Raw genomic sequence first — 24,673 nt, forward strand, 5'->3', positions numbered from 1 at the left:
CAGCGCCCGCTCCCCGCAGCGCCCGCTCCCCGCAGCGCCCCTCCCCGCAGCGCCGGCTTCGCGACTCGGAAAAGGCGGAGCTGGTTTCCTTCCCGGCAACGGGCCCGAGAAGCTCCACGTGGAGCCCCGCCCACAGCAGGCCCCGCCCACAGCTGTCACTCCGTGGCGGGGCGGGGCAGGGAGGAGGCCCTCCCGGGGGCGTGGCTAGAGCCGACGCGAGGCAGTGGGTGGAGTTCTGGAGGCCTCGACCAATGAGAGGGAAGAGCCCCGAGCCGGAGGGGGCGCGGCTGAGCGGACGGCGAGGGCGTTGTCCGCGTTTCCATTGGGCGGCCGGCGTCGCCGGGGAGACGTGGAGACCCGGAGGTGGCGGGGCCCGGCCGTCTTGGGAGGCGGGGCTTCCGGGGCCGGGCCGCCTGACGGGCGCCCGTCGTCAGCTGACCCGCCGCCATCTTGTCCGCCATTTGCCAGCGGCGCGGCGCCCAGCCGGAGGGGTACGGCCGTGCGAGCGCGGGCTGCGGAGCCGGTCGCAGCCGCCGCCGCCCCGCGGACAGCCGCCGACCTGGCCAGGGAGCCCGCCCCGCCGCGGCAGCCGGCAGCGCAGCGCTCCGCGGGCGGCAGGTGCGGCCCCCGGGCCCCCGCACGGTGCCCCGCCGCGGGCCTCCCGGGGCTCGAGCCCGGCGGCGTCCGCCGCGATGGCCCTCAAGATGGTCAAGGGCAGCATCGACCGCATGTTCGACAAGAACCTGCAGGACCTCGTGCGCGGCATCCGCAACCACAAAGAGGACGAGGTGAGCCCGGCGCGCCGCGCGGGGCCGGTCTGGCTGGGCCCGAGCCCGGCCCCGGTGCCGACCCGGACCCCGACCCCGACCCCGACCCCGGTACTGACCTCGACCCCGGCCCCGGCCTCCAGCTCGTCCCCGCAGCCCCGCGCCGGACTCGAGCCCTGCCTGCTTGCGACCCGGGCCGCCCCACACCCGCTGTCCCTCTGAGCCTCAGTTTACCCCCGGGGGCCGCAGACGGCCCCTGGCGGGACCCGAGCCGCCGTTGCCGGCCCTCCCTTACCTCCCGCGCGTGTCGGATCACGTGGGGGCCCGCCGCCGGGTGGCCCCCGTGGCCTCAGTTTCCCGCTGGGCTTCGGACGCCCGCCCCCCGCCTCCCGCAGGTGTCCGCGGGGACTTGGCAGGCCCAGCTCCTCCCCGGGGCTCTGGACTCCTGGTGGGGGGCTTCCTCTCCGCGGGCCGCCCCGCTAGCGCGTCCGGGCCGTCTGCGGCCGGGTCCGGAGTCGGGCCTGGCCTCCTGGGCCCGTGTCCCCGGGAAGGTGGGGCCGCCGCTCCTAGGGAGGGGGACAGCGGGAGCCCGGAGTCAAGACCCGGAAGCCCCTAGGGGTCCCGGGATGGGGAAGCCGCCTCCGACTGGAAACCCTGAAGGAGGGCGAGAGGAAGGTGGTCCCGGAGTGGCATGTGGGCACCGTTTCCTTCCCTCCGCCCCTCCCCCCAGCCTGTGACCTAGATTTGGGAGGAATGGGGCAGTTAGTGGCCCTCAGGCCGCTGGCTTCCTGGAGCCCGCACTCCCACCAGGGGTCGGGAGCGGGCGGCGGGCTCTCCTGGGGGAGGGGCGGCGGCCCTGAGGCGCGGGTCCCAGCCGCGAGTCCCCCGCCGCAGGCTCTCAGCCGCGCTCGCAATGGCGCCTCTTCCCGGCGGAGATGTCGAGGAGTTTGCTGGAGCGACGGTCCGCACCGGGCGGTTCGGCCTCAGTTCCTGCCCGGCTGTTGCACGTTTTCGGGATGGGCGTGATCCCCTCCCTCCCCGCCCCCTGACAGTCATGGGGTTACTTTAGGTCATTTCCACCCGCGTTCCTTCCCCGGCTGCACCCGGGTTTTGCCTGGAGTGATGCGCGCTGGCTATGTTGGTTACGTTGTGAATCTCAGCCCTGACCCCGGGGTCTTTGCCTTGGGCTGGACTTTCCCTCGCAGAGTGGCTGGGCAGCTGTGGGACAGCTCACACCCGCAGGTCCCCTTGTGCACTGGCTGACCTCCTGTTCTCAGTGCGTTAGCGGCTGTGCGGGAGCAGCCTGTGTGGGATTCCGGGGAAGGAGCGTGGCCCACCAGGTAGGGCGGCTCGCGGCTGGGGGATGCCCACTGTCCCCGGGCTGTTCCCCAGGCCGTCCTTGGTTCCCTGAGAGTCGCGGGCAGCTCTCCACCCTCGGGGCCCTTTCAGCGGGTGCGTGGGTGGTGCAAGAGGCTGCTGTCCAAAGTCATCAAGGTCAGGGCTCCGTGTGGGTCCTGCCTTTGACCTTTGGGCGGTTCTCCGAGGATGCGGCGTCTTGGTGCCATGGTCCTCTGACCAGAAGACGGTGGTGATCTGGAGGCTGGTGACGGAGGCCCCCGTTCTGACCCAGCACGCAGCACATGACTCGCTGCTCCTGTAGTCCCCACTCTCCGGCCTCCATCGAGGATACGCACTGCGCGCGGTGAGGACCCGCGTTTCTGCAGCACGTAGTTCCCTCAGAGGGTAGCCTCGAAACAGATTTTAGCTAACACTTCCGTGCAGCGTCCTACAGTGCGGCCCAGCAGGGCCTTGAAGCCACATGGAAACGCAGCACGATTCTTAGTAGTTCAGCCGTGTTGTGTGGTGTCCGGAGACCGCATCCAGGCTGTGGGGCCCGTTTGACCCGGTGAGATTGGGGGAGCCTCCCCTCTCTAGCGGGGGTGACGGCCACCTCCCCTCTCACTGCGGGCTTCTGCGGATGCGGTGGGTGACGTATCGTGGCTTCTGTGAGCGGCAGACCACCCCGCGAGGCTATCTGCTTGGCCGTTCCAAACTCAGCCTGCAACCCCTTAGTGGGTTGTGAGTGCAGTTCAGTGGGTTATGTTAAAAAACAAAAACAAAGGGGCGCCTGGGTGGCTCAGTGGGTTAGGCCTCTGCCTTCGGCTCAGGTCGTGATCTCAGGGTCCTGGGATCGAGCCCCGCGTCGGGCTCTCTGCTTGGCGGGGTGCCTGCTTCCCCCTCTCTCTCTCTGCCTGCTTCTCTGCCTACTTGTGATCTCTGTCAAATAAATAGATAAAATCTTTAAAAACAAAACAAAAACAAAAAACCAAACTAGAAAATTCCGGGCCCTCTGCGCGTAGAGTAACTTGGTTATCGAAGCTTCGTTCAGCTCATGACAGCTGGTGCATGCGTGCGTACTGGGTTACTGTGGAAGCACGTTTTGTAAATGAGTCCAAGAAGTTTGAAACTCTGGTCCAGTTCATACATCTCTAGGGTGCTTGAGTTTATTTTTAATTCTTACGGTATCCTTGAGATGGAACGCAGTGTTGACAGGTAGGGGGACCCACTTACGAATATCCTTGCTTCTAAACTTTGGATATGATTGGGGGAAAAGATCCAAGGACTTCTAAGTTTATTCTTTTTTTTTATTTTTAAAAGATTTTACTTATTTATTGGACAGACAGAGATCACAAGTAGGCAAAGAGAGAGAGGGGGAAGCAGGCTCCCGGCCAAGCAGAGAGCCAGATGCAGGGCTCGATCCCAGGACCCCGAGAACATGATCCGAGCCGAAGGCAGACACTTAACAGCTGAGCCCCCCAGGGCCCCCCTAAGTTTATTCTTCTGGGAACTCTTCATATTTGGGAGAAAGCTGTTTTTTCAGTCTTTTTAAGTTGGAGAGTCATGCTTTAAAAAATGGGCTCGGTGTTTTGTGTTTTTTAGTTATGATTTTACTTATTTGAGAGTGAGAGAGAGCATGAGTGGGCGAAGGGAGAAGGACCACTGGACTCCCTGCTCAGTGGGCAGCCCGATGCGGGGCTCCATCCCAACACTCCAGGATCATGACCTGAGCCAGAGGCAGGCTGTTAACTGACTGAGCCGCCCAGGCGCCCCTTCTCGGTGTTCATCGACGATAAAGGGAAAAGCCCCCTCCCTGTAGATCAGTTTGGAATATGTGCTGAGTGTTTTTTTCTGTGCATAGAGATCATGGGCAGTTCTTACTGTCTGTTACGACTGTTCTGCATCCTGGGACACCCAGCCGGCTCAGTCCGCGGGGCCTGCGACTTTTGATCCTCGGGGTCATGAGTTCGGGCCCCACATTGGGCATAGGGTTTACTTAGAAAAGCCTCCGTTCTGCTGCTTGCTGGTTAACGTAGTGGTGCTGACGGCCCTCCAGGATGCAGCATGGGAAGGCCTCCCACCGGCCGGGTGGCGTGTGTCGCCCGGTGCCGGTGCCCCCCTTCCGCGGCCGGGGCGTGCCGTAGTTTGTTTCCCAGTGTTCAGGGCCTTCCCTTGGTTGGGCACGGGCCCTGCGTGGCTCTGCTAGTGTCCGAATAGCGCCGGCTTGGTGTTGCTGGGCTGTAAACACTTGAGCCCATTGAAGCCGTGTTTGAGAACTTCATTCAGTCGGTGTGGAGTGGCAGTTGGAAGTGAGGTGTAGTCGAGTTCAGCCGGAGCTGCCTGGAGCTGCCTGGAGCTGCGGAGACTCCGTAGTTTCCGATCTCAGATGCCGGTGCTGGGGCCTGTTGGGCACGCAGGACCGGGGTCCGCTCTGGGTCCGGTCACTGCAAGAGTAGGTTATGTCTGGCCTGGGGCAGGCACTCGGGGCTTTGTGGCTGTTGGTGAGAAGTTCCTTTTTAACAAGTTTTGAGAATCAGATACTATATTTGAACTGAGCTTTTTTTTTTTTTTTAATGACATGGGTCATTATCCTAAATCAGGGTCTCCCCCTCGGCATTGCTGACATTCAGGACTGGGTCGTTTTGGGGGTGGGGTCTATCCCAGGCACTGTGGGAACAGAGCAGCATCCTGGCCCCACCCAGTCGATGCCAGGAGCTTGCCATCGTGACAGTCACAGACATCCCCAGACATTGCCCAGGAGAATCGCTGACCCACACTGATAAGAAAAATCTCCCCAAATTCCCTCATGCTCTTCCCTTCATCCATGCCCCCTGTGTCCCCTGTCTTGTCACCATGTTGTTGGACCCTGTGATATTGTGATGTAAGAAATATGTCTTTTGGTCTTTGTCCCTCGCTCTGGGCACAGAGCTCCTAAAGTCTTTGTCATTTCCTAAGCAATAACAGTATTAGGAGCAGCCTTGTTTACGCGTTTGCTCTCTGCCCCCAGTTCCTAAGCCTGAGCTTTTAGATCCGTTGGCATTTCCTGGGTCACAGAAGTGTCTTTTGTTCCAGAGGGATGACCTGGTGGGCTGCTGGGTGGGAGCAGGTCACCAGAAAGACCACGATTAGAAGCTTGGAGCTATCAGCCCCACCCCCAGCTTCCGGGAGGGGAGCGGGCTAGGGACTGAATTAATGACCTGTCACACACACCTCTAAGCATCAGGGTTGGAGAATCTTGGTTGGCGAAAGCATCGTGTCCTGAGCGGATGGTGTGGTGCAAAGCGACTCTGCCAGGACAGGGGCGCCTGCGGTGGGCCCGTTCTGGACGCCTCCCTGTGTACGTTTTCATCTGGCCGTTGATCGTTTTGTCGGCCATGGCCTTTCTTCTGTGCTCAACTGCTGACGGTGGACAAGTGCTTTCCTGAGGTCTGCTAGCCGCTTTGGCAAATTAATTGAACCTGAGAGGGGGGGGGGGGTCACATGAACTCCCATTCATAGCCGGTTGGTCAGAGCACAGGTGACAGCCAACCTGGACTGGGGGCCGGGGCCAGAGGTGGGGACAGTCTGGGGGGGGTGGGGCAAGCACAGAGCCTGCCGGCGTCCCTCCCGGGCATGGGGGCCGAGGAAAACGGGTCCCAGGCGCACTTGCCGAGTGTTTCCTAGATGGGCTTCTTTCCTAATCTTACTCGTTGTGAGGTGTAGCACATAGGATGTTGTGTAGTTTATTTTATTTTTTTTAAGGATTTTATTTATCTGCCAGAGAGAGGATACACACACACGCGCACAAGCAGGGGGAGCGGCAGAGGGGGAAGCAGGCTCCCTGCTGAGCAGGGAGCACCGACGCGGGGCTCAATCCCAGGACCCCGTGATCATGACCTGAGCCCAAGGCAGAGGCTTTAACCCACTGAGCCACCCAGACGCCCCTGTTACGTGTAGTTTAATTAAGATAATTAGCTGAAGTTCTCTGAGTGTAATTTCCTTGTTTTGCTTATCCCTTTATCCCTGAAATTTGTGTCCCTGAACAGTCTGGCGGACTGTTGCCCAGCCTAGCTCTCCTGGTCCGGCTCCTGGCTCTCGTCTCCGTCGGGGAACCCCGCAGCTTGTGGGCGCCGTGGCTGACAGCACCCAGCGCTCTGCCTTCTGGACATCTGGGTGGTTTCCGGTCTGGGGCCTTTCATGAGCGACCCTCCAGGGTGGGATTACTGTGCTAGGGGCACCGCCCGGCACCCGAGCGCTGTTCCCCGCACAGGTCCCAGCGACAAGGGCAAGAGCGCATCGGGAACCCGCAGGACAGACGGCCCTTTTCACTTCCCTGACGCGGGGGGGGGGGGAGGCACAGCTGGGTGTGCTTTCCGCAGCGTGTGGCCCTTTGCGTTCCTTGTGACATTGCCTAAGGCCTTTGGTCGCTTCTCCTGTCTGGCTGCCAGTTTGTAGGGGCTTTTTGAAGGGCCCACTGGAGACGGAAGGCGTGCTCAGTGGCCGGGCTGTGGGGGGCGGCCGGGAGGACCCAGGCTGGCGGTGGGGGTGTGTCTGCTCTTGCGCCCGTCTCCGGGTGGTGCTCGGGGTGCTACAGCTCGGAGCACCCTGGTGGCGGTGGGAGGAGGATGGAAGGGGACCTAGGTATGGTTGAGGCCAGCGCTTGGCCTCAGTTCTGTGGGGGCCGTCCTGGGCATTCACCCGATGCCAGGAGCACCCCCAGTCATGACCACCACAGATATCCCCTGGGGGTCCCGGTCACCCCCCCCATAAACACACCCCTCTGCTCTAGGAGATGTGCTGGTTAGGGAGCGGGGGTGGGAGGCAGAAGGTTAGGAAGTCCGAGGCTTGACTGTGGGCTTCCTCCCCCATCCCCCCGTCCCTGCACCCCTCTCCTGCTTCGCCCTGGGCCAGTGGAGGGCATAGACATGGCAGCCATTCCCTGCCTCCCGTCCCTCCCCAGTCTCGGCTTCCCCAAGGCTATTTACGTGGGCCACAAAGTGGGCCATGTGTTGTGCCCCTGTCCTTGTTAGGCAGCATCGAGGCTCACGGGTGGGTCCTGGTACCCTTGTCCCCTACGGTGGTACCCTCATGTGTAGTGTCTTCTCCTGCCTCTGCTTGGGGTCCACAGGACAGGTGCTCTCTCAGCAGAAGGACTTGGACCTTTTGCCTCACTGGACAGCTCCGTCAGCCTCGTGGGGTCTCCAGCAGCTGGGCCCTGGCGGGGCGGTTGGCATCTGGCGCAGCGGGAGGGGCTGCTGCTGTAGGACACAGACCAGCGGGAGCCCGTGGGTGTCCGTGCAGAGCTGGGAGCAGCAGGTCCGTCCAGGTCACACGGACCAAGGGGGGGGGGTTCTGGATGATCGGGGGGGTTCTTTTACACAGTGTTAATTGGGGTGAGCTTTACATACCTAGTGTTCACCTGCTCTAGCTTGAAGTTCAGCCAAAGTTTTTAAAAATTTCGTTTACAAGGGACGCCTGGGTAGCTCAGTCGTCAAGTGTCTGCCTTCGGCTCATGTCATGATCCAGGGGTCCTAGGATTGAGCCCCACGTGGGATCCCTGCTCAGCGGGGAGCCTGCTTCTCCCTCTCCCACTCCCCCTGCTTGTGTTCCCTCTCTTGCTGTGTCTCTTTGTCTCTGTCAAATAGATAAAATCTTTTTTTTTTTGAAGATTTTATTTATTTATTTGACAGACAGAGATCACAAGTAGGCAGAGAGGCAGGCAGAGAGAGAGGGGGAAGCAGACTCTCCCCTGAGCAGAGAGCCCGATGCAGGGTTCGATCCCAGGACCCCGGGACCATGACCTGAGCCGAAGGCCGAGGCTTTAGCCCACTGAGCCACCCAGGTGCCCCCGATTGTTAGATTTAAATGAAGTGCTTCAGGGAACTCTACAAAGTGGCCAGGGTCAAAATGGCTGTTTTATATTAGACCTGAGGAGTTCCCATGTAAGGGAAGTTCATGGCCTTTGTTCTAGGTTAAATTCTCCCAAGACAACGTGGAAAGGGCATGCATTTCAGGCCTCAGTTTGCTCTGTGCCGAAGCATAAATTTGCACAGAACAGACTGAGGTATTAGAAAAATTGAGTCATGCTTGTGCCTCTCTTCTCCTTCCTTCCTCTCTTTCTCTCTTTTTTACGATTTTACTTATCAGAGAGCGAGAACACGAGGAGGGGGAGTGGCAGGCAGAGGGAGAAGCAGGGGAACCCGGTGCCGGACTTGATCCCGGGACCCTGGGATCATGACCTGAGCTGCAGGCAGACGCCTAACGACTGAGCCCCCCAGCGGCCCCCTCTCTTTCTCTTTCTTTTCTCTTTCCTCCTCTCCCTTCTCCCTCTCCTTTTTCTTCTCTTTTCTTCTCTTTCGGTGTCGGGGCTCCTGGGCGGCTCAGTCTGTTATGTGTCCAACTCTTGAGCTCAGGTCTTGATCTCATCAGGGTTACGGGTTCAGGCCCCACACTGGACTCCACGTTGGGCGCGGAGTCTTTCAGACAAAAGGACAGACCAATAAACGTCAGCGCTGTGTGGTCATTTATACCTCAGGCTCTACAATCTTTTTAGTTTATGTTTTTATTATAATTGTTTGGATCATGCCCGCATGCCCTGACCGATTTTATTTTCTTGTTGTAAAAGGGATTGAATAGATACTCTCCTCTTCCGTCGGCAGTGTTGTGGTGAATGAGAGATGAGCATGACGTCTGTGTGTCGCTCTCCTTCCTTTACCTTTCTGTCACTCCGAGTAAGGTCGTGTTTAAGTCCTCCTCAGTGAGCAGGAGACGGGTTCTTCTCTGTCCTTAGGACTCCCCTTCTCCGGTCTGCAGGAGCTGGGAGCCGCGCTCGCTTTTCCACCGAGAAACTGACGTTCAGGCGGGGCCTCCTGAAAGCCGCCGCTCTTCCGGGAGGCTCATCTCCTCCCTGGCGAATGCTTCGAGGTTCAGAGACGGATGTCACTGGGCTCCGTGGGTCCAGCTCTGTTCCCCGGGGGGTGTTGTCTTTGGGTGGAGAATTCGGGTCAGCGGTTTCCCCACCGTCAAGAGGCCTCCGTGGTTTCTGACAACAGCACGGAATCCTTTCTCCCCATGTAGCACATGCTTTTCCTCTGGCTCCTTTGGGGACTCTCGTTCCTGGGGCTGTGAATTCTACCCCCACACTGGGGGGTAGAGATTATGTAAATAAATGAACTTAAAAAAAATGTTTTTCTCCTAACTTTCCGTTTTTGGCAGTTTGACTTGTCTGGTGATGGTTTTCATTTTCTGTTCCTGGGTGCTGAGCTCCTTGAACCTGTGAATTAGGACTTGCACCAAATTTGGGGAAGTTCTAGCCATTTGGTTTTCAAATATATTCTCTGTCCCGCCCTTTCCTTTCTGGGACACCAGTTACACGTATGTTACACCTTGTGGGCTTGTCCTACAGACCCTGAGGTTCTGCTCCTCTTTGCTTGAACGTTTCTGTCCTGACTGGGGGGTCCGGTCCGCGTCAGGCTTGCTGGCGCACTGCCGCCGCCGCCCAGGTGCCGCTCTGCGCATTCGGTGACTCCCATTCCAGACACTCTTTTCAATTCTAGACTTTCCATCTGCTTATCTTGCATCCTTTGCCTTTCCCTGCCGGGGAGGCCCCTCTTCGCGTTCTTCCCGGGCATATTTTTCTCTGGTCCGTGAGAGCATCGTTACGGTTCTGAAGTCGAGATCTCGGCTCAGGGCCAGTGCACCTTGGCTGGCTGGTTTTCCTGGAGCCTGGGTAGTGTTTCCTGTTGGTTATTTTGAAGAACTTCAGGTCATATCCTGAATGTGGTGACCCGTCGGTTGCAGAGGCTCTCGATTCTGTTCTGCTCCCTGAGAAGTATCGTTCGGGGCGGCGGTTACTTGGGCTGAGACTCCAGCTCGGCCTTTCGTCTCGGGCCGGAGGCGGGGGAAGTGCACCAGCAGCTTCAGCTGTGTGCCGTGTGCCGTGCGTGCCTCATCCTGGGGTCAGTGGGACTGTGGCTGAGTGTGTGTCCAGAGTGTGGGCACCCCCACCCCCCTCCTCTGGGATTTCCTTCCTCACTCGGAGGCTGCTGTGTGAGCCCTAGTCTCTGCTTTCTGGCTCTTGAAGCTGCCCGATGCGGGGCTCGATCCCAGGACCCTGAGATCACGACCTGAGCCGAAGGCAGAGGCTTAACCCACTGAGCACCCAGGCGCCCTGGGTTTGGTGGACACCCAGGAGCCGGACTCTGTTTACCCTTTCAGGAGCTGCCGGGCTCTTCCGCAGCGCCCTACCGTCTTCCAGCCCTGTCGTCTGTGGCGAGGGCCCGTTTCTCCAACACCTGTGACCGTCTTTCTGTTCTCTCCCTCTTGAGTCGTTAACAGTGGTGATGCAGGATGGGGAGGCGGGGGAAGGGGACTGCAGCTCCCAAGGGGGATTCAGTAACCCGAAGCCTGTTGGAAGGATACAGTGACACTTGTCCCATGGCTCCGAGTCCAGGTCATAAAAGATTCATGAAGCATCGGTGGCTGAGAGAGGGCTCGAGTAGCCCCTTTCCCCAGGAGCCTGCATTTCGGGCCGGGACGGGCTGTGGGCTGAGGGGCCGTGAGTGGGGGCCCCACGGTGAGGTCCGGGCCCAGGGCACTCGGAGCAGGGGTCTGCCGTCTGTGCCTGCCACGCAGGTCCCCTGGGGATGGCGCCCCGTGGGGATGGCGCCATGGGGCCCACCACGGAATCTTGCCCCCTGGTGGATGGCTGGGGACGTTCCGGCGGCTGTCGCTCTGGTCAGATGACAGGAGGCTCCTCGAGCTTCGGGAAGTGCCAGGCATGTGCGGGGCTGGGGCACGGGCTGGACGGGCTCCTTGTGAGCCCGGCGGCGGCCACTCGCCTTGAGGTCCCTCTCTGGGGCTGTGTGTCTCTGCAGCGGGGGAGGTGGGAGCCTCGTGCCCCACTGCTCCCAGAAGGCTCATCAGTGGCGCTGGTCCTCGTGTCAGACGGCCTCAGCTCAGACCCGTGTGAGTGGTAGACGCGAAGAATTCGCGAGGACACCCGGGGGAATCCGAAAACACGTTCCCACAGACGCTGCAGCTCAACTCACAGGAGTGGGCAATTGGGGAGGTTGCAGGTGCCCGTCCCGCAGCGACGAGATAAGCGCCAGGTGGCCTGTGTGCGTGCGGTGGGGACAGGACCCCTCCCTGCAGCGCGCGTGAGCCCTGACGCGGTGCTGTCGGACACGAGCCGCGGGCCGCGGAGACTCCCACTCCAGCTTCCCGGAGGGGCTGCGGGGCTCGGTGTTGATTGAGCACCCGGTGGGACCTGGGGCTCGCTTCCTGGCTTTGTGCAAGTCGCTAAAAGGCTAAACCAGAGAGTCAGGAAGATTTCTGTGTGCTGACTTTTTGTGTTGAAATTGTTCTTTTAAACTTGTAAAACGTTTCCGTGTAGGCGGCATCAGCTAGGGGTATGTGGCTGGCTAAAAGGAGCCTGCGGCTCTGGATTTCGGGCCCCCTGGTCTTGGGTCATGATCTTAGGGTTAGAAGTTCGAGCCCCCTGTTGGGTGTAGAGATTGCTTAAAAATAGAATCTTTTTTAAAAAGCGGGGGGGGACCCCGTGAACTATACAAATAAGTGGGGAAAATGGAATAAACAGACTTTGAGACCCCTGCTCCCATCAGCCTCCTGTCTCCGGGAGAACTGTGAGGGGGTCCTGGGCATCGGACCGCACCGAGATGGCTTTTCTGTGAAGACGTCTTCATTTTAGAGAGCGCGTAAGAGAGTGTGTGTGTGAGCCGGGGGCACGGGGGCTCAGGTAGACTCTTCGCTGAGCGCCCAGCCCAGCATGAGGCTCGATCTCATGACCTAAGCCAAAATCAAGAACCGGACACTCGACCGACTGCACCACGCAGGCGCCCCTGAAATCGCCTCGTTAAACAACAGCTGTGTTAGCTGTTCGCGTGCCCTGCAGCCCCCATTCCAAGCTCCGTTCAGCTGTTTCTAGTAAGCGCGTCCACAGCCGCATAGCCGCGCACCATGCTCCGTTCAAGAACCTTCTGTGACCCCAGGCTGCAAGCCCAGCCCCCGACACCCACTCGCCTGCTTCCTGCGGCTCGGGGGGCCTGCCCTGGGTGTTTCACATAAAAGGAATGACACTGTGTGGCCTTTTGTGTTCGGCTTCTTGCTGCGATGATTATTCTGTGTTTATCGGAGAGAGCGCGCGTGTGACGGGACAGCAGGCAGAGGGAGAGGGCGAAGCAGGCTCCCCACTGAGCAGGGAGCCCGATGCGGGACCGGATCCAAGGACCCTGACACCATGGCCCGAGCCCAAGGCAGACGCTTCACCCACGGAGCCGCCCGGCGCCCCTGCGGTAATTATTCTTAACTGGTTTAGTCAGGCCGTTGCAATTTTTCATTTTTTTTCTGTTTTTAGGCAAAATATATCTCCCAGTGCATCGATGAAATCAAGCAGGAGCTGAAGCAGGACAACATCGCAGTGAAAGCAAACGCGGTCTGCAAGCTGACCTACGTAGGTACCGGGGCCTGGTGACTCAGGCGACGTCGCTTCCCGGGGCTGCCCCCGCCCACAGCCCTGCTGCGGTCAGGCGGCGTCGCCGTCCCTCCGTCCCTCCTCTGCCCGCCCATTGATCCGCTCCACGCCCACCGCCGCCCACCTGTCGAACAGGGATCGGCGCCACTGGCTCCAGGCACGGGCCTTTGCACACAGGGCTGATTTCTCCCAGTCGAGGGAGGGTGTGCTGTGAGGACCCTGAGGCCTGGGGCGTGGTGGACCCCACCTGGCCTGGGGAGGGTTGGCAGGGGGCGTCCCGGCGCCCTGTAGCTTTCAGGAGGAGCCCGTGTGCTCTCGTTGACCTGGAGACTTAACCAGTGTGCGTGGAGGCTGGCGTTTGAGCCGCAGGCACTTGCCCTCCGCCTTCGTGATGAACCTAACCGTGTCGTTCTAGATGTGAGGGCCAGCGCCAGGGCGTGGGTTCCGGGAGGCCTGCCCGGGGGCGTTGGCGCGGTGTTGGGGTCCCAGCCTTGGCGTGTGCGTGGAGGTGACAGTGCCGGTCTTTCCAACAGTTACAGATGTTGGGATATGACATCAGCTGGGCTGCCTTCAACATCATAGAAGTGATGAGCGCCTCCAAGTTCACGTTCAAGGTGAGGCGGGGCGGAGGGTGTGCCCTGGACTCTGCAGAAAGGGAGTGTGGGACACCAGCCTTGGCCCCGCACACGCCGCCGCCTCAGCGTTTGTCTTGTTCTTTATTAACTCTTACCTGCGTGGTGTTTGTCTTCCGGCTTTAAGGGACATCCGCGAAATGGGTTCGTACGGTTGGTTATATATTTGAGCATCTTAGTGGGAGGCTGCACCATGCCCCCAGCCCAGGGCCTCGCAGTGGTTTCTGAGCATTTCCCTCCACCTCACAGAGGCCCTGCCTGGAAGGGACCCGGGGCACAGCCCCTTCAAGTGCTGTCGTGACATCCGCGCAGCTCCCGTCCTAGTAGAGCTTCCTCGAAGTGTGTGTCAGCAGCCATGGCCTGTGGGAGGGCATTGCGTGGTTCTCCCTGGGCCGGGCAGGCTTGGGCGGGCACGCAGGCCAGCCGGGCGGATAGACCGTTTCCGGATCCCTGGGCCCCAGGCCCGCTGTGGGACACTGCCCAGGCCCACGTGGGCTCCCTCCGATGGACACCGTTGTCCTGCCTGCGGGCCCTTCTCAGGGAAGCGGCAGAGGCGGTGCTCGGCCCGGGCAGCGAGGCGTCGTGCCCTCGCACCAGCGTGACGGCGGTGTCTGCGCAGCCTGGTGGGGAGAGCTGCGCGGAGAAACGCTCGCTCTCGGCTGGCTTCCGTGTTCCTTCGCAGAGGCCGCTCCGGGCTGCCGGGGAGGCGGTCAGAACGTGCGCCAGTGGGCACGCCAGCGGAGGGCCGGACAGTGCAGCCGACCTCACGAGAACTGGCGTGGCAGAGGCTGCTTCCTCCGGGCTCTGGGGCCGGTTCCTCCCCTCCTCCTCCTCGGGTGACTTCCTGGCACCCCCTAGCCGTGGCCCTGCGGCCAGCCGCAGGCCCTCACTGCCTGGCCCGGGGGCTTCCTCCCCTCGGAGCGTGTGGCCCTGGTCTCGCCTCTAACGCCCTCGTGTCTGGCTCACAGCGGATCGGCTACCTTGCTGCTTCCCAGTGCTTCCACGAGGGGACCGATGTCATCATGCTGACGACCAATCAGATCCGCAAGGTAGGCGGCCCTCCTGCACCCCGGCTGTCCCCGGCCGGCCCCCTAGCGCCCTCCCGGCCCCCGCCCCACCCTGCTTTCCACGCTGGCTTCTCCGGAGCTCCGCGCGAGCGGCACGTAGAGAGCTCCAAGGTTGCCCGGCCTTTGCTCTTGTGACCCCATCGTAAGCATGTGGCTTCCAGACATAGCCACTCTGTGGTCAGAAGACACCCCCGGGTGGTGTGGCGGGTCTGTGTCTGCTCGTGGGCTGTGGGCGAGGCCGGAGTGCTGCCAGACCTCCCTCTTCCGTCGCTGGGGCCTCCGGCCGTCGGAAGGCCGGCTCCCGGCTGCGGGCTCCCCGCGCCTTCTCCCTATGGTGGGAGCAGCTGCCGCAGCGCACACCCCCTTCCCCACCGGGGCCTTTCTGCCCCCTGGGTTGGTTTTTGTGTGTGCACAGGGAGAGCACGTGGGATTGGGAAGGGGGTGGGGGAGGAGCAGAGGGAGAGGGACAAGCAGACTCCATGATGAGTGCAGAGCCCAACTCGGGGCTTGATCTCCTCACCCTGAGATCGTGACCTGAGCCAAAACCAAGAGTCGGATGCTTAACCGACTGTGCCCCCAGGTGCCTCTGCCCACGGGGACTCCTGAGTCACGTTGCCTGTGAGCCTTCGTCACGTGTGATTTCTGTGTTTGGATACGGTCTTAAAGATCACCGAGTAACATATTTCTTCCTCGGCCCTAGAGCTTTGAGCATCTTTAGTGGAGTAGCGAGAGGGGCAGAATCAGAATCAGAGGCTCGGTGACGGTTGGATGTACGGGCCAGACCCCATGAGTGTGCTGCCCCCGGAGCGGGTCCTGGGGACCGGGGCTGGGCTCCTGGGCAGACCCCGCAGCACTCACCACAGCCCTGGCCCGCTTCGTCCCGGCACAGGGTGGGCTATGGGGCCGAGCACCGAGCCTGTGGTTCTGAGGAGGCCTGCCGAGGGTCAGGTTGTATGGCAGCACTGGGTGTCGTGGGTGCTGTGGGGCTGTGAGGGGCCAGCTCCGCTGGGAGCAGCCTGTGGGGCTGTGTCACAGTGGGGGCAGCAAGGAGGAGGGTGGAGGGGCTGTGGCCAAGCTTGGGCTTTCTCGCCGGCCTTCTGGGCACAGGCACGCCCCCTGCCTACCCCTTTATAGTGATCTCCGTTTAGACCTAGCGATCCCCGCTTTGCACGGAAACGTGCCAGAGGCAGGTCACCTAGATGCTCTGCTGGAGAGACCACCCGAGCCCAAGATGTCCCTGTAATGGAGCAGGGGACACGCCTGCTGTGTTAGAGGACGTTCTCCTCCATTCTCGTTCCCATTGTTTGTGGTCTGCGTGAGTCGTTTTAAATAAATAAGCCCGTGACTTCTGGAACAACTTACATAGACTGTCCCTGTCCCCCACTCCCCATTCGCTTCGAGTGGGGCTCTCCCTGCTCGACGGTGACCTGAGTGTCCTCTCCACAAATCTGTTTCTGAAAAACCCTGTGGTGGCTCTTTGCTGGGCCTTTGCAAGTCCTGCTGAACCAGGAGTGGCCACGTAGGGCCTGAGTTCTGTACGTGGGTCTGACGCAGTTCTGTCTTGTCAGCCCAGGCCAGGTCGGACTCTAGGAGTCCGTGTTTTCAGGTTATTATCACAGTCTAGAAGGTGATCTCTCAAAATGCATCTGGTATGTTCACCACATCTATGTGAAGTTTACGGGGCTCCTTAGGAAAGTCTCCCCAGGGGCGCCTGGGGGACTCAGTCAGTTTATTGTCTGCCTTCGGCTCAGGTCATGATCCCAGGGTCCTGGGATGAAGCCCGGCATTGGGCTGCCTGATCAGCGGGGGGCCTGCTTCTCCCTCTGACTGCTGCTCCCCCTGCTTGTGTGCTCGTGCACTCTTTCTGTCAAATAAGATCTTAAAAAAAAGGAAAGTCTGTGCAGAGAAAGCGTGTGATTCACATGTTGTTTTGCTGGCGTCAAGGTGAAGCCGTTGTGCGGTCCGTGCCGTGGGAGCTGCAGAGTGACCAGGGCTCTGGGTTGGGCATGTTCTGCTCTCGTGGCTGGTTCTCCTGCTCACCTGAAAGAAGAGAGCCGGGCCAGAGCCGGCCTGCCTTTGGGAGGGGCCGAGAGGAGCCATCCTGGCGGTCCTGGAGAACCCCCGGGAGCGACAGAGGTTCCTGGCTTCCACACGGGCCCCTCCACCCCAGCCCGCGGCCTCCTCAAGTGCTGGGACACGGGGCTGGGCCGCCACTGAGGCCCGTTCTCCCTGGAGCTGGCTGGTGCTTGTCGCTCCTCATGCAGGCCCAACCCAGACCCCACGCCAGGAGCTGGTGACGCACTGTCGGCTCCTGCCTCCTGACGCTCGTCCCTCCCTTTGCAGGACCTGAGCAGCCCCAGCCAGTACGACACTGGCGTTGCGCTGACTGGCCTGTCCTGTTTTGTTACCCCAGATCTTGCCAGAGACCTGGCCAATGACATCATGACACTGGTGAGTCTGTGAGTGTGCCCAAGCCTCTTGGCCTTGCTCTGTGAGACGATTTGGTCCGTCCAGGGGCCTGAAAAACTGAGGTTAAACATCACACCAAGAACATTCGGGCATGCAGAAATGGGCCGGGTTCCCAGATGAGATGGGAAACCGAATTGCTGTGCCCCCCTCCCCCCCACCAACCCCACGGTGGGGCCCAGCCTCGGGCCATGGTCACCTTCACATTGTTTCCTTACCTCCTTCCAAAGAGCCCCGCTTGGGGCCAGAGGTGGGTGGCGCCGGGGCCGAGCGCCCCTGCCACCCAGCATGTGCCCTGCCGGCTCCCAGTTCACGGGTTCCCGGCAGGCAGTGCACTGGCCGAGTGTGGTCCTTCCTGCTCCAGCCCTGACGCTGTGTGGCTTTCTGTGGCCGTGGAGTGACCTCTTGTGCTTCAGTCCATTCAAAGGGCAAAAGCCCAGCCGCCGCTGACCTCCAAGGTGTCCAGGGCACTTTTCCAGAATGCGGGTGTCCTTACAAGTCCTGGTTCTCCGATGCATCCGTCATTCATCCAAATCTCCGACTGACTGGGAGGCTGGTTCCCATCGGTTTTATCTGGGCAGAGCAAATGGGTGGCTGCTTTCCTCTCCGGAGAGTTCTGTCCATATAGGTCGGCCTGCTTGTCCTGCCGATGGATAGGTCCGGGCTTGTGGTTTCAGACCGCCCATGCTCGCAACTTCTAGATCAGAGGCTGGTTCGCTACAGCCCTGCCTCATGCAGCTGACCACCCGCTGTAAGTTGCTTTGCCCACACCTGGCCCCACTCTTTGGCTCACGTGGTGTTCCTGGTGGCTTTCGAGCTGCCCCCGCAGGACCCCGGGTATTGCCCTTCTGGCCCAGGAAGTTGCCAGTGTGGTGCTGGTGAGCAGCTGCGAGCGTGGGAGGATGCTCGTAAGTCGGGGGGCTGAGCGCGTTCTCAGGCTGTGGCTCCCCAGGGCCCGCACGGGTGGTACGTGTGCCCACCTGAGGGCCAGCGGCCTTCCTGGCCAGAGCAGAGTTCCGAAAGGACGAGAGCTGCAGGACCTGACACGAGAGAGAGACAGTGAGTTCCAAAAGGACGAGAGCCTAGAGCACTGGACACCCCTTGGCGTCCTGCTCTGGGCACGGGCCTTGGCTGCTAGGGGAGTCGGAGGCCAGCGTTCACTGGCGAGGGCTCGTCTTCCAGCTCAAGTTCCTCCCTCTCTGTCCTTCATTGGGTTCCAGTGAGTCTGAGAAGGGTCCCGGCCTCGGGGGGCAGGCCTAGCGTCCTGGACATAGGGAAGCTGGTTTCAGTTCCGCTCAAGAACCCCGTCCTGTGTTTGGGACGGTGGCGCAGGTTCGAAGGCCAGAAACCAGACGGGCTGGAGAGAGGGTCTCCCTCCGGATGGCGGAGGGGAGACACGGGGAGGCGGAGGAGGGTGAGCAGGGTGGGTGCAGGGAGGTGAGCCAGGCAGACGCGGGGAACGGGAGCGGTGTGGAGGGGAGGCCGACCGGCCTTCTGCCCGTGCAGATGTCGCACACCAAGCCGTACATCCGGAAGAAGGCTGTGCTGATCATGTACAAGGTGTTCCTGAAGTACCCCGAGTCGCTGCGCCCCGCTTTCCCCCGCCTGAAGGAGAAGCTGGAGGACCCTGACCCCGGTTTGTTGATTGACGATGGGACGGTGTGGGGGTGGAGGGTGTTGCAAGGAAAGAGTTGAGGGGCGCTAGGTCCTGGGACTTCCGTCCCGGTCCCACCACAGACAGCATTCCTTACTTTGTGGCACCGTGAGATGCCAGGTTTGCTTTCTGCCTTCCCCGCTCCGGCCCTGGAATCCGCCGCGTCTGCAAAGGAGCTGGTCCCGTTTGCTGGTGTGCGACGCGGACACCGAGCTCCAGGCGCCGGGTGTCCCCTCTTCCAGCCACTCAGTAGACAGCCGCCATCCGCGCACGGGGCATGTGCCTGGCCATCTGGCCGCACGTGAGCGTTCACGACTATTCTAGCGCCTAGAGTCTGGTCCCGCGCCGCAGGGCTCAGGCCACCCTCCCTCCTGTTCCCCGTCAGTCCTTCCCTCATCGAGGACTCTCGGGGCTGAGCACACATCATGCAGCTTCTCTAAACTCGAGGCGAGGTTCAGCTTGTCTCGGGGGAACCTGCCTCCAATCAGGGCAAGGGGCAGGGAGTAGAAAGTTCGGGAGGGGAAGCAGGAGCCGAGGCGGCAGGTGCGGCGGGTGCCCTGCACTGGAGTCTGGTCCTTCGGGGGCCGGCCCCACCCTCTCCGGTGACGCTTGGCTCTAGGAAGCTTGGTCCCCTCGGTGGTTGTTGCTTAAACCACGCCCCCAGGTGTTGACCGTGGCAGGCACAGGGCAGACCCTAGCTTGGGGTGGCCGGCCTGCTGAGGAGGACAGTCCTCCGGGATGAGGGTACAGCCCCACACTGGTGGCACTTGTACTGACGACGGGCCCCCCTTCACTCCAAAGGGGTGCAGTCAGCGGCCGTCAACGTCATCTGTGAGCTGGCCAGGCGCAACCCCAAGAACTACCTGTCCCTCGCCCCGCTCTTCTTCAAGCTGATGACCTCCTCAACCAACAATTGGGTCCTCATTAAAATTATCAAACTGGCAAGTATCCCTCCCAAACGCCCCTTTTCTCACGGAATGAGAAGGCCCTGGTGTGTCCTGGGAGCGCCGCGGGCATGTGGATGGGGGTCGGAGTCTGTGCAGTTCGCCCCTGCCCCGAGTGACCCGCCGGCCTCTCTCTTCCCTAGTTTGGTGCTCTGACCCCCTTGGAGCCAAGGTTGGGCAAGAAGCTGATCGAGCCTCTCACCAACCTGATCCATAGGTGAGCCCCAGGCCCCTGGACGACCCCGCTGTCTGGCCTGTGCAGGCCTGCGCTCCCACTGGGCATAGGGCCCTGGAGAGAGTCTCAGGGTGGAAGTAAACACATGCCCTGTGATTTTGCCCAGAAGAGCGAACTGTGCCACTGGGGCACGGGCTGGTGCATCCTTTCCCTGCGAATTTGTTTTGGAAACAGCAACGGTAAAAGCAGAGGAAAGGGGAGCCCCTGGTTATTCTGTGGCCCACAAGGAGGTCTCTGCTGTCTGCTGGAAGAGCTCTGGATAGCTGTGTCCCTGGCCGGTTCTGGAATGTTGCCGGAGCCCCCACACCACTCAGGGCCTGTGCGCGCGTTGTGGGGCTAAGTGGCAGCTGGCATAGGAGATCCTGCTCCCCGGGTCCCCTGGAGAGGTGGCCGCGGGCAGCGTGGAGGAACTGGGGCCTCAAGGCCACATCAGACCCGGCGCCGTGTGCTCTGCAGGCGGCCCTGGCCTCCATCCCCAGGCTCAGCAGCAGATCAGACAGGAAGATAATTGGGCAGAGCAGGCGTTTGGGCTGCGGACGTCTTCAGTTTTAAACACCCGCCATCCCTGAGTGTGTGGTGTGGCGCCACGGTTTCCAGAGGGGATTAGCAGGAGGGCAGCAGTCTGGCGACCGCGGATGCAGACAGGCCGATGGCCGGTGCTGTGGATACATGACAGCCACACTCTCAGCTTTTGGGGACTTGGGATCCCGAGTGTCGAGCATGAGAAGACCGGAGCGGATTAGACATACCTGGTGCCCGCCCATGGTGGTGGCGCTGGGCGGTGCCTGCCACATCCCCTGGTGGCGCCGCAGCCGCGGCCTTCTGTGCTCTGCTCGCCTGTGTGCGGGCACACCTCTCTGTCCCCTGCGTCCCCCCACCGTGGAGCCGGGTGGTGAGGTCCCGGCTGGGAGAGGCGTTGAGGGGGATCTGCTTTCCTTCGCGGGCATCACACAGTGGAAGGGTTCCGGGAACGCACTCAGTGGCCGGAAGTGTCAGAGGCCCCCACTAGCAGTTAGAGAGGGAGGCCTGCGTCCCTTGGGGAATGCCACCGACCTGGGTGACATCGGTGTGTGGGGCGGCCAGCTCCTGCCCTAGCCCTGCTTCGGACTCTGGGACCAGGGAGCAGGCAGGCGCCCTCCCTGCGTCTCTCGGGCAGCCTGGTCCTCACGCCTCCGCTCTTCTCCTCCCGCAGCACATCTGCCATGTCCCTTCTCTACGAGTGCGTGAACACGGTCATCGCAGGTGAGGGGCCGGCCACCGCGGCCCGTGGAAAGCCCTCCCCCCTCCCACCCTGGGCGCCAAGGTGGGGCCCCCACGGTGTGGGGAGTATCGCAGGCTCCTTCGCCCCATGTCGCTGCCAGCCCCCTCTGGAGCCCCTTGGGAGGCGGGGACAGCTTGTGGCACACCTGCCAGCAACACTTTTTCCCCTTAGGGAAAGGTGTTTTTGTTTTTTGTTTTTTGTTTTTTGTTTTTTTTTTTTCAGATTTTTATTTGTTTATTTGACAGATTATAAGCAGGCAGAGAGGCAGGCAGAGAGAGGGAGAAAGGAGGCTCCCCGCTAAGCAGAGTGCCCGATGCAGGGCTCGATCCCATGACACCGAGATCATGACCTGAGTCCAAGGCAGAGGCTCAACCCACTGAGCCGCCCAGACGCCCCTCCCCTGAGACGTTCAGAGCAAGTCTAAGGCGCGGTGCTGTCCCCCATGCGCTGCTAAACATAGGGACCTGCTACAAAAAGGGTTCGTGATGTGGGACCGGAAAGCGCTCCTGGTCTAACTCTCTTTTGAGTCCTGTCTAAGTCCGTCTCCAGCCAGGGCCACACAGAGCGCTGGCTGATGTGTTTCTGCACGTTCAGCAAGCTGAGCCCCCTCCCCACGTTGTTTGTTGGCGCTAGAGTCGTGGCCCACAGGTTACCTCCTCACTGCCTGCCTGTCTGCCCGAAGCTGCTGGAAAGCTGGCTTCCGGTCCTTCCTCAAGGCCCTGTGGGCAGCCTGGAATCCGGCCATTCCCAGGAAGCTGGCCCAGGGTCCCCACTCGGATTAGAGCTGTGTGGGCCCTGAGGCCCCATGACACTGGTGGAGAGGGAGGGTGCCGTTCGGGACCAGCTGGTGCCCAGAGGCAGCAAATGCACGATTGGAAAGCCAAGTCTGTCTGCAGTGGTCGGTGGGGGAAACGGGGTATGGCAGGCTCAGAGCTGTCCTTGGTGATGGGCACGGGGCTTGGGGGCATAGGTTGACAGAGAAGGCCTGGCACGTGGCAGGGTTGGTGGGTCTCAGCTGGTTCTCAGAGCCAGGCAGGTGGGGTTCGCCCGGGCTCTGTGGACCTGCCCTGGATGAGGGTGCCTGCCGTGGGGCTGTGGTCTGTGCTCCTGGCCATAGAGACCCAGCAGCCAGATGCCGTCTCGTGGGCCAGCCTCTCCAGGAGAGCAGCCGGACCCACTGCTCCTGGCGTGCTGGTATTGGTGTGTGGTGTCCCAGTGCCTACAGTGGATGCGTGTGAATGGGCCTTTGCATGTGGGTGGGGCCTGGTGAGTTCCTGAAGTGAGGGTTTCTGTTCCAGTGCTCATCTCGCTGTCCTCTGGCATGCCTAACCACAGCGCCAGCATCCAGGTATGTCCCTGGGTGCAGACAGAGCAGTGTGCGGCCGTCGGGCAGCCTGGGGAGGGGGCGGGGGGTGGGGATGTGCCAGCCGGCCTCGCAGCCAGTTGTCACTCACTGGGCCCCGGCCAGCCTGTATCTATGCAGTTGTTGACAGCGGTGGGGTGGGGGGGGGGGACACAATTGTTAGTGCCCCCGGAAGGCACTGGGGTGTTGGTGTGTGCATCAGTGGGCGCTCCCCAGACGTGCCCCTGTGGGTTCCTGCAGGCAAGGGCCTGCCCCGAGGGGGGCCCGGTGTCCTCTGTCCCTCCCTGTCCCAGGGCCTCTGGGCTGGATGAGGCTGTGTGGCGCGCCTCGGGTCACCGACTTCGCTGTTGTCTCAGGAGGCCTGACCGGTGTTGCCTTCTCCTTTGCAGCTTTGCGTTCAGAAATTGAGGATCCTGATAGAAGACTCCGACCAGAACCGTGAGTCCCTCCTCACCCCGTGCGCCCTGCAGCCTGCGCCCGAAACCGCTGCGGCGCCCAGGCTCTCGGCCTCGTGAGAAACCAGATGTTGGCGCTCCGCTGTGCGGCCGTGCGTGCCGCCTTGTCTGGAGCACCGAAGGGCCCACGGGGGCTTTCCTCAGCTCTGCGGGGCCGGGGCTTCATGTCGGACGTGGCCCGTGGCCTGCATGCCACCATCCCGGCTCTGGAGGCTTGTGGGGGGGGGTCGCACGTGTGAGGTCACTGGGGCTTCTCTCCCAGCACCCAGCGTGCTGCTTAGGACCTCGGGGGGCCCGTGCGCGGCTGCTCCTGACCACATCTAGGTGGCCGGGCTCGGGCTGCAGACCCGGCCTCACTCTTTCTGTGCAGGCCCCGGAGCCCATGGGGGCGCGTCCAGGTTAACTGCGTCTCGCCATCTCCGCAGTGAAGTACCTGGGGCTGCTGGCCATGTCCAAGATCCTGAGAACACACCCCAAGTCCGTGCAGGCCCACAAGGACCTCGTCCTGCAGTGTCTGGACGACAAGGACGAGTCCATCCGCCTGCGGGCCCTCGACCTCCTGTATGGAATGGTGTGTGCCCCGCCCCGCCCTGCCCCGTGCCAGCCCTGCCCCGCCCACACTTGCCCCCCCGACTCTCACCAGCTCCCCCCACCCCCAGGTGTCCAAGAAGAACCTGGTGGAGATCGTCAAGAAGCTGATGAGCCACGTGGACAAGGCTGAGGGCACGACGTACCGGGACGAGCTGCTGACGAAGATCATCGACATCTGCAGCCAGTGCAACTACCAGCACATCACCAACTTCCAGTGGTCCGTGCCCCACAGCCCGGGGTGGGTGGGCGCCCGCGCGAGGGTCGCACCTCAAGGGCTCCCTCGTGCAGGTACATCAGCGTCCTGGTGGAGCTGACCCGGCTGGAGGGCACCCGCCACGGCCACCTCATTGCGGCGCAGATGCTGGACGTGGCCATCCGCGTGAAGGCCATCCGCAAGTTCGCCGTGTCGCAGATGTCCGCGCTGCTCGACCGCGCGCACCTGGTGGCCAGCAGCACCCAGCGCAACGGCATCTGCGAGGTGCTCTACGCGGCCGCCTGGATCTGCGGGGAGTTCTCTGAGTGAGTGCGCCCCGGAGGGGGCGGTGGGCCGGCACGCCCGTGTCCCCGTGTCCCTGGGTCCCTGGCAGCTGCCCCAGTCTCCTTCCCGGGGTTTTCCTCTGCCAAAAGAGTTCCTTTACACGTGCATATCCCACCCTGAGAACAAGCGAGAAGCCGGGCCGCGTGAGGTCACAGACGCTCCGCCCCCAGATGGTGCAGTCGCTGTGCTTTTTGCTCCTGTTCTGCCCGTTTTTCCCTGCGGCCCGTCTGTGACTGTCTGTTCATTCTTAGAGTCCTCTCTCTCCTCCCCCGGATGGGGGAGCGCGCACGTGGGACCCCTGTCGCGGGGCGACCCGGGCCTGGGAGCCCCCACCGGACCGGCGTGCTCACCGGGCACTTCCTGTCCACAGGCACCTACAGGAGCCCCAGCAGACCCTCGAGGCCATGCTGCGGCCCAAGGTCACCACGCTGCCCGGCCACATCCAGGCCGTGTACGTGCAGAATGTGGTGAAGCTGTACGCGGCCATCCTGCAGCAGAGGGAGCAGGCTGCGGAGCCGGAGGCAGCCCAGGACGTCACCCAGCTCATGGTGGAGCGGCTACCACAGTTCGTGCAGAGCGCAGACCTGGAGGTCCAGGAGCGGGTCAGTGTCTCTCGGGGGGCTCCCGCGCCTGGAAGAGCCTCTGTCCCGGGCAGTGGCCAGCTTTGCCTTTCCCCGAGGGCAACTTGGAGAACTCCGGTTTTCCGGGGCTCCACCCTAGCGGGGCATGTGGGCAAGTCCGGGCCCCCATGGTGGGGGAGGCGCTGGACGCTGGCCCGCAGGTGGGGCAGGTGGGGGGATGAGACGGCAAACAAGCGGGAGCCCATCACCCGCCTTCCAGGGAAGCATCCAGTTGACGGTGGGGTTCTAGGCAGGTGAGGACCGGGGTTCT

At 61.7% G+C, this 24,673-nt stretch overlaps 1 protein-coding gene across 2 annotated transcripts in view; it reads left to right on the top strand.

Annotated features, from left to right (window-relative positions):
- The first annotated feature begins 492 nt into the window (after positions 1 to 492).
- AP3D1 (adaptor related protein complex 3 subunit delta 1) overlaps positions 493 to 24,673 on the top strand; it is a 36,509-nt gene continuing 12,328 nt past the window's right edge. The window contains exons 1-15 of one of the 2 annotated variants that reach the window (XM_080814711.1): positions 493 to 788; positions 12,460 to 12,555; positions 13,110 to 13,190; positions 14,177 to 14,257; positions 16,619 to 16,726; positions 18,248 to 18,377; positions 19,197 to 19,336; positions 19,483 to 19,556; positions 20,767 to 20,816; positions 22,134 to 22,183; positions 22,588 to 22,636; positions 23,079 to 23,224; positions 23,313 to 23,461; positions 23,533 to 23,763; positions 24,153 to 24,384. In XM_080814711.1, coding sequence (XP_080670837.1) covers positions 693 to 788; positions 12,460 to 12,555; positions 13,110 to 13,190; positions 14,177 to 14,257; positions 16,619 to 16,726; positions 18,248 to 18,377; positions 19,197 to 19,336; positions 19,483 to 19,556; positions 20,767 to 20,816; positions 22,134 to 22,183; positions 22,588 to 22,636; positions 23,079 to 23,224; positions 23,313 to 23,461; positions 23,533 to 23,763; positions 24,153 to 24,384 — 1,713 coding nt within the window. In that variant the 5' untranslated portion in view covers positions 493 to 692. The remainder of the gene's footprint in view (positions 789 to 12,459; positions 12,556 to 13,109; positions 13,191 to 14,176; positions 14,258 to 16,618; positions 16,727 to 18,247; positions 18,378 to 19,196; positions 19,337 to 19,482; positions 19,557 to 20,766; positions 20,817 to 22,133; positions 22,184 to 22,587; positions 22,637 to 23,078; positions 23,225 to 23,312; positions 23,462 to 23,532; positions 23,764 to 24,152; positions 24,385 to 24,673) is intronic. The other variant, XM_080814710.1, reaches the window with a different exon arrangement.

This window comes from Martes martes (assembly GCF_963455335.1).
Source record: "Martes martes genome assembly, chromosome: 1".
NCBI classification, from domain to species: domain Eukaryota; kingdom Metazoa; phylum Chordata; class Mammalia; order Carnivora; family Mustelidae; genus Martes; species Martes martes.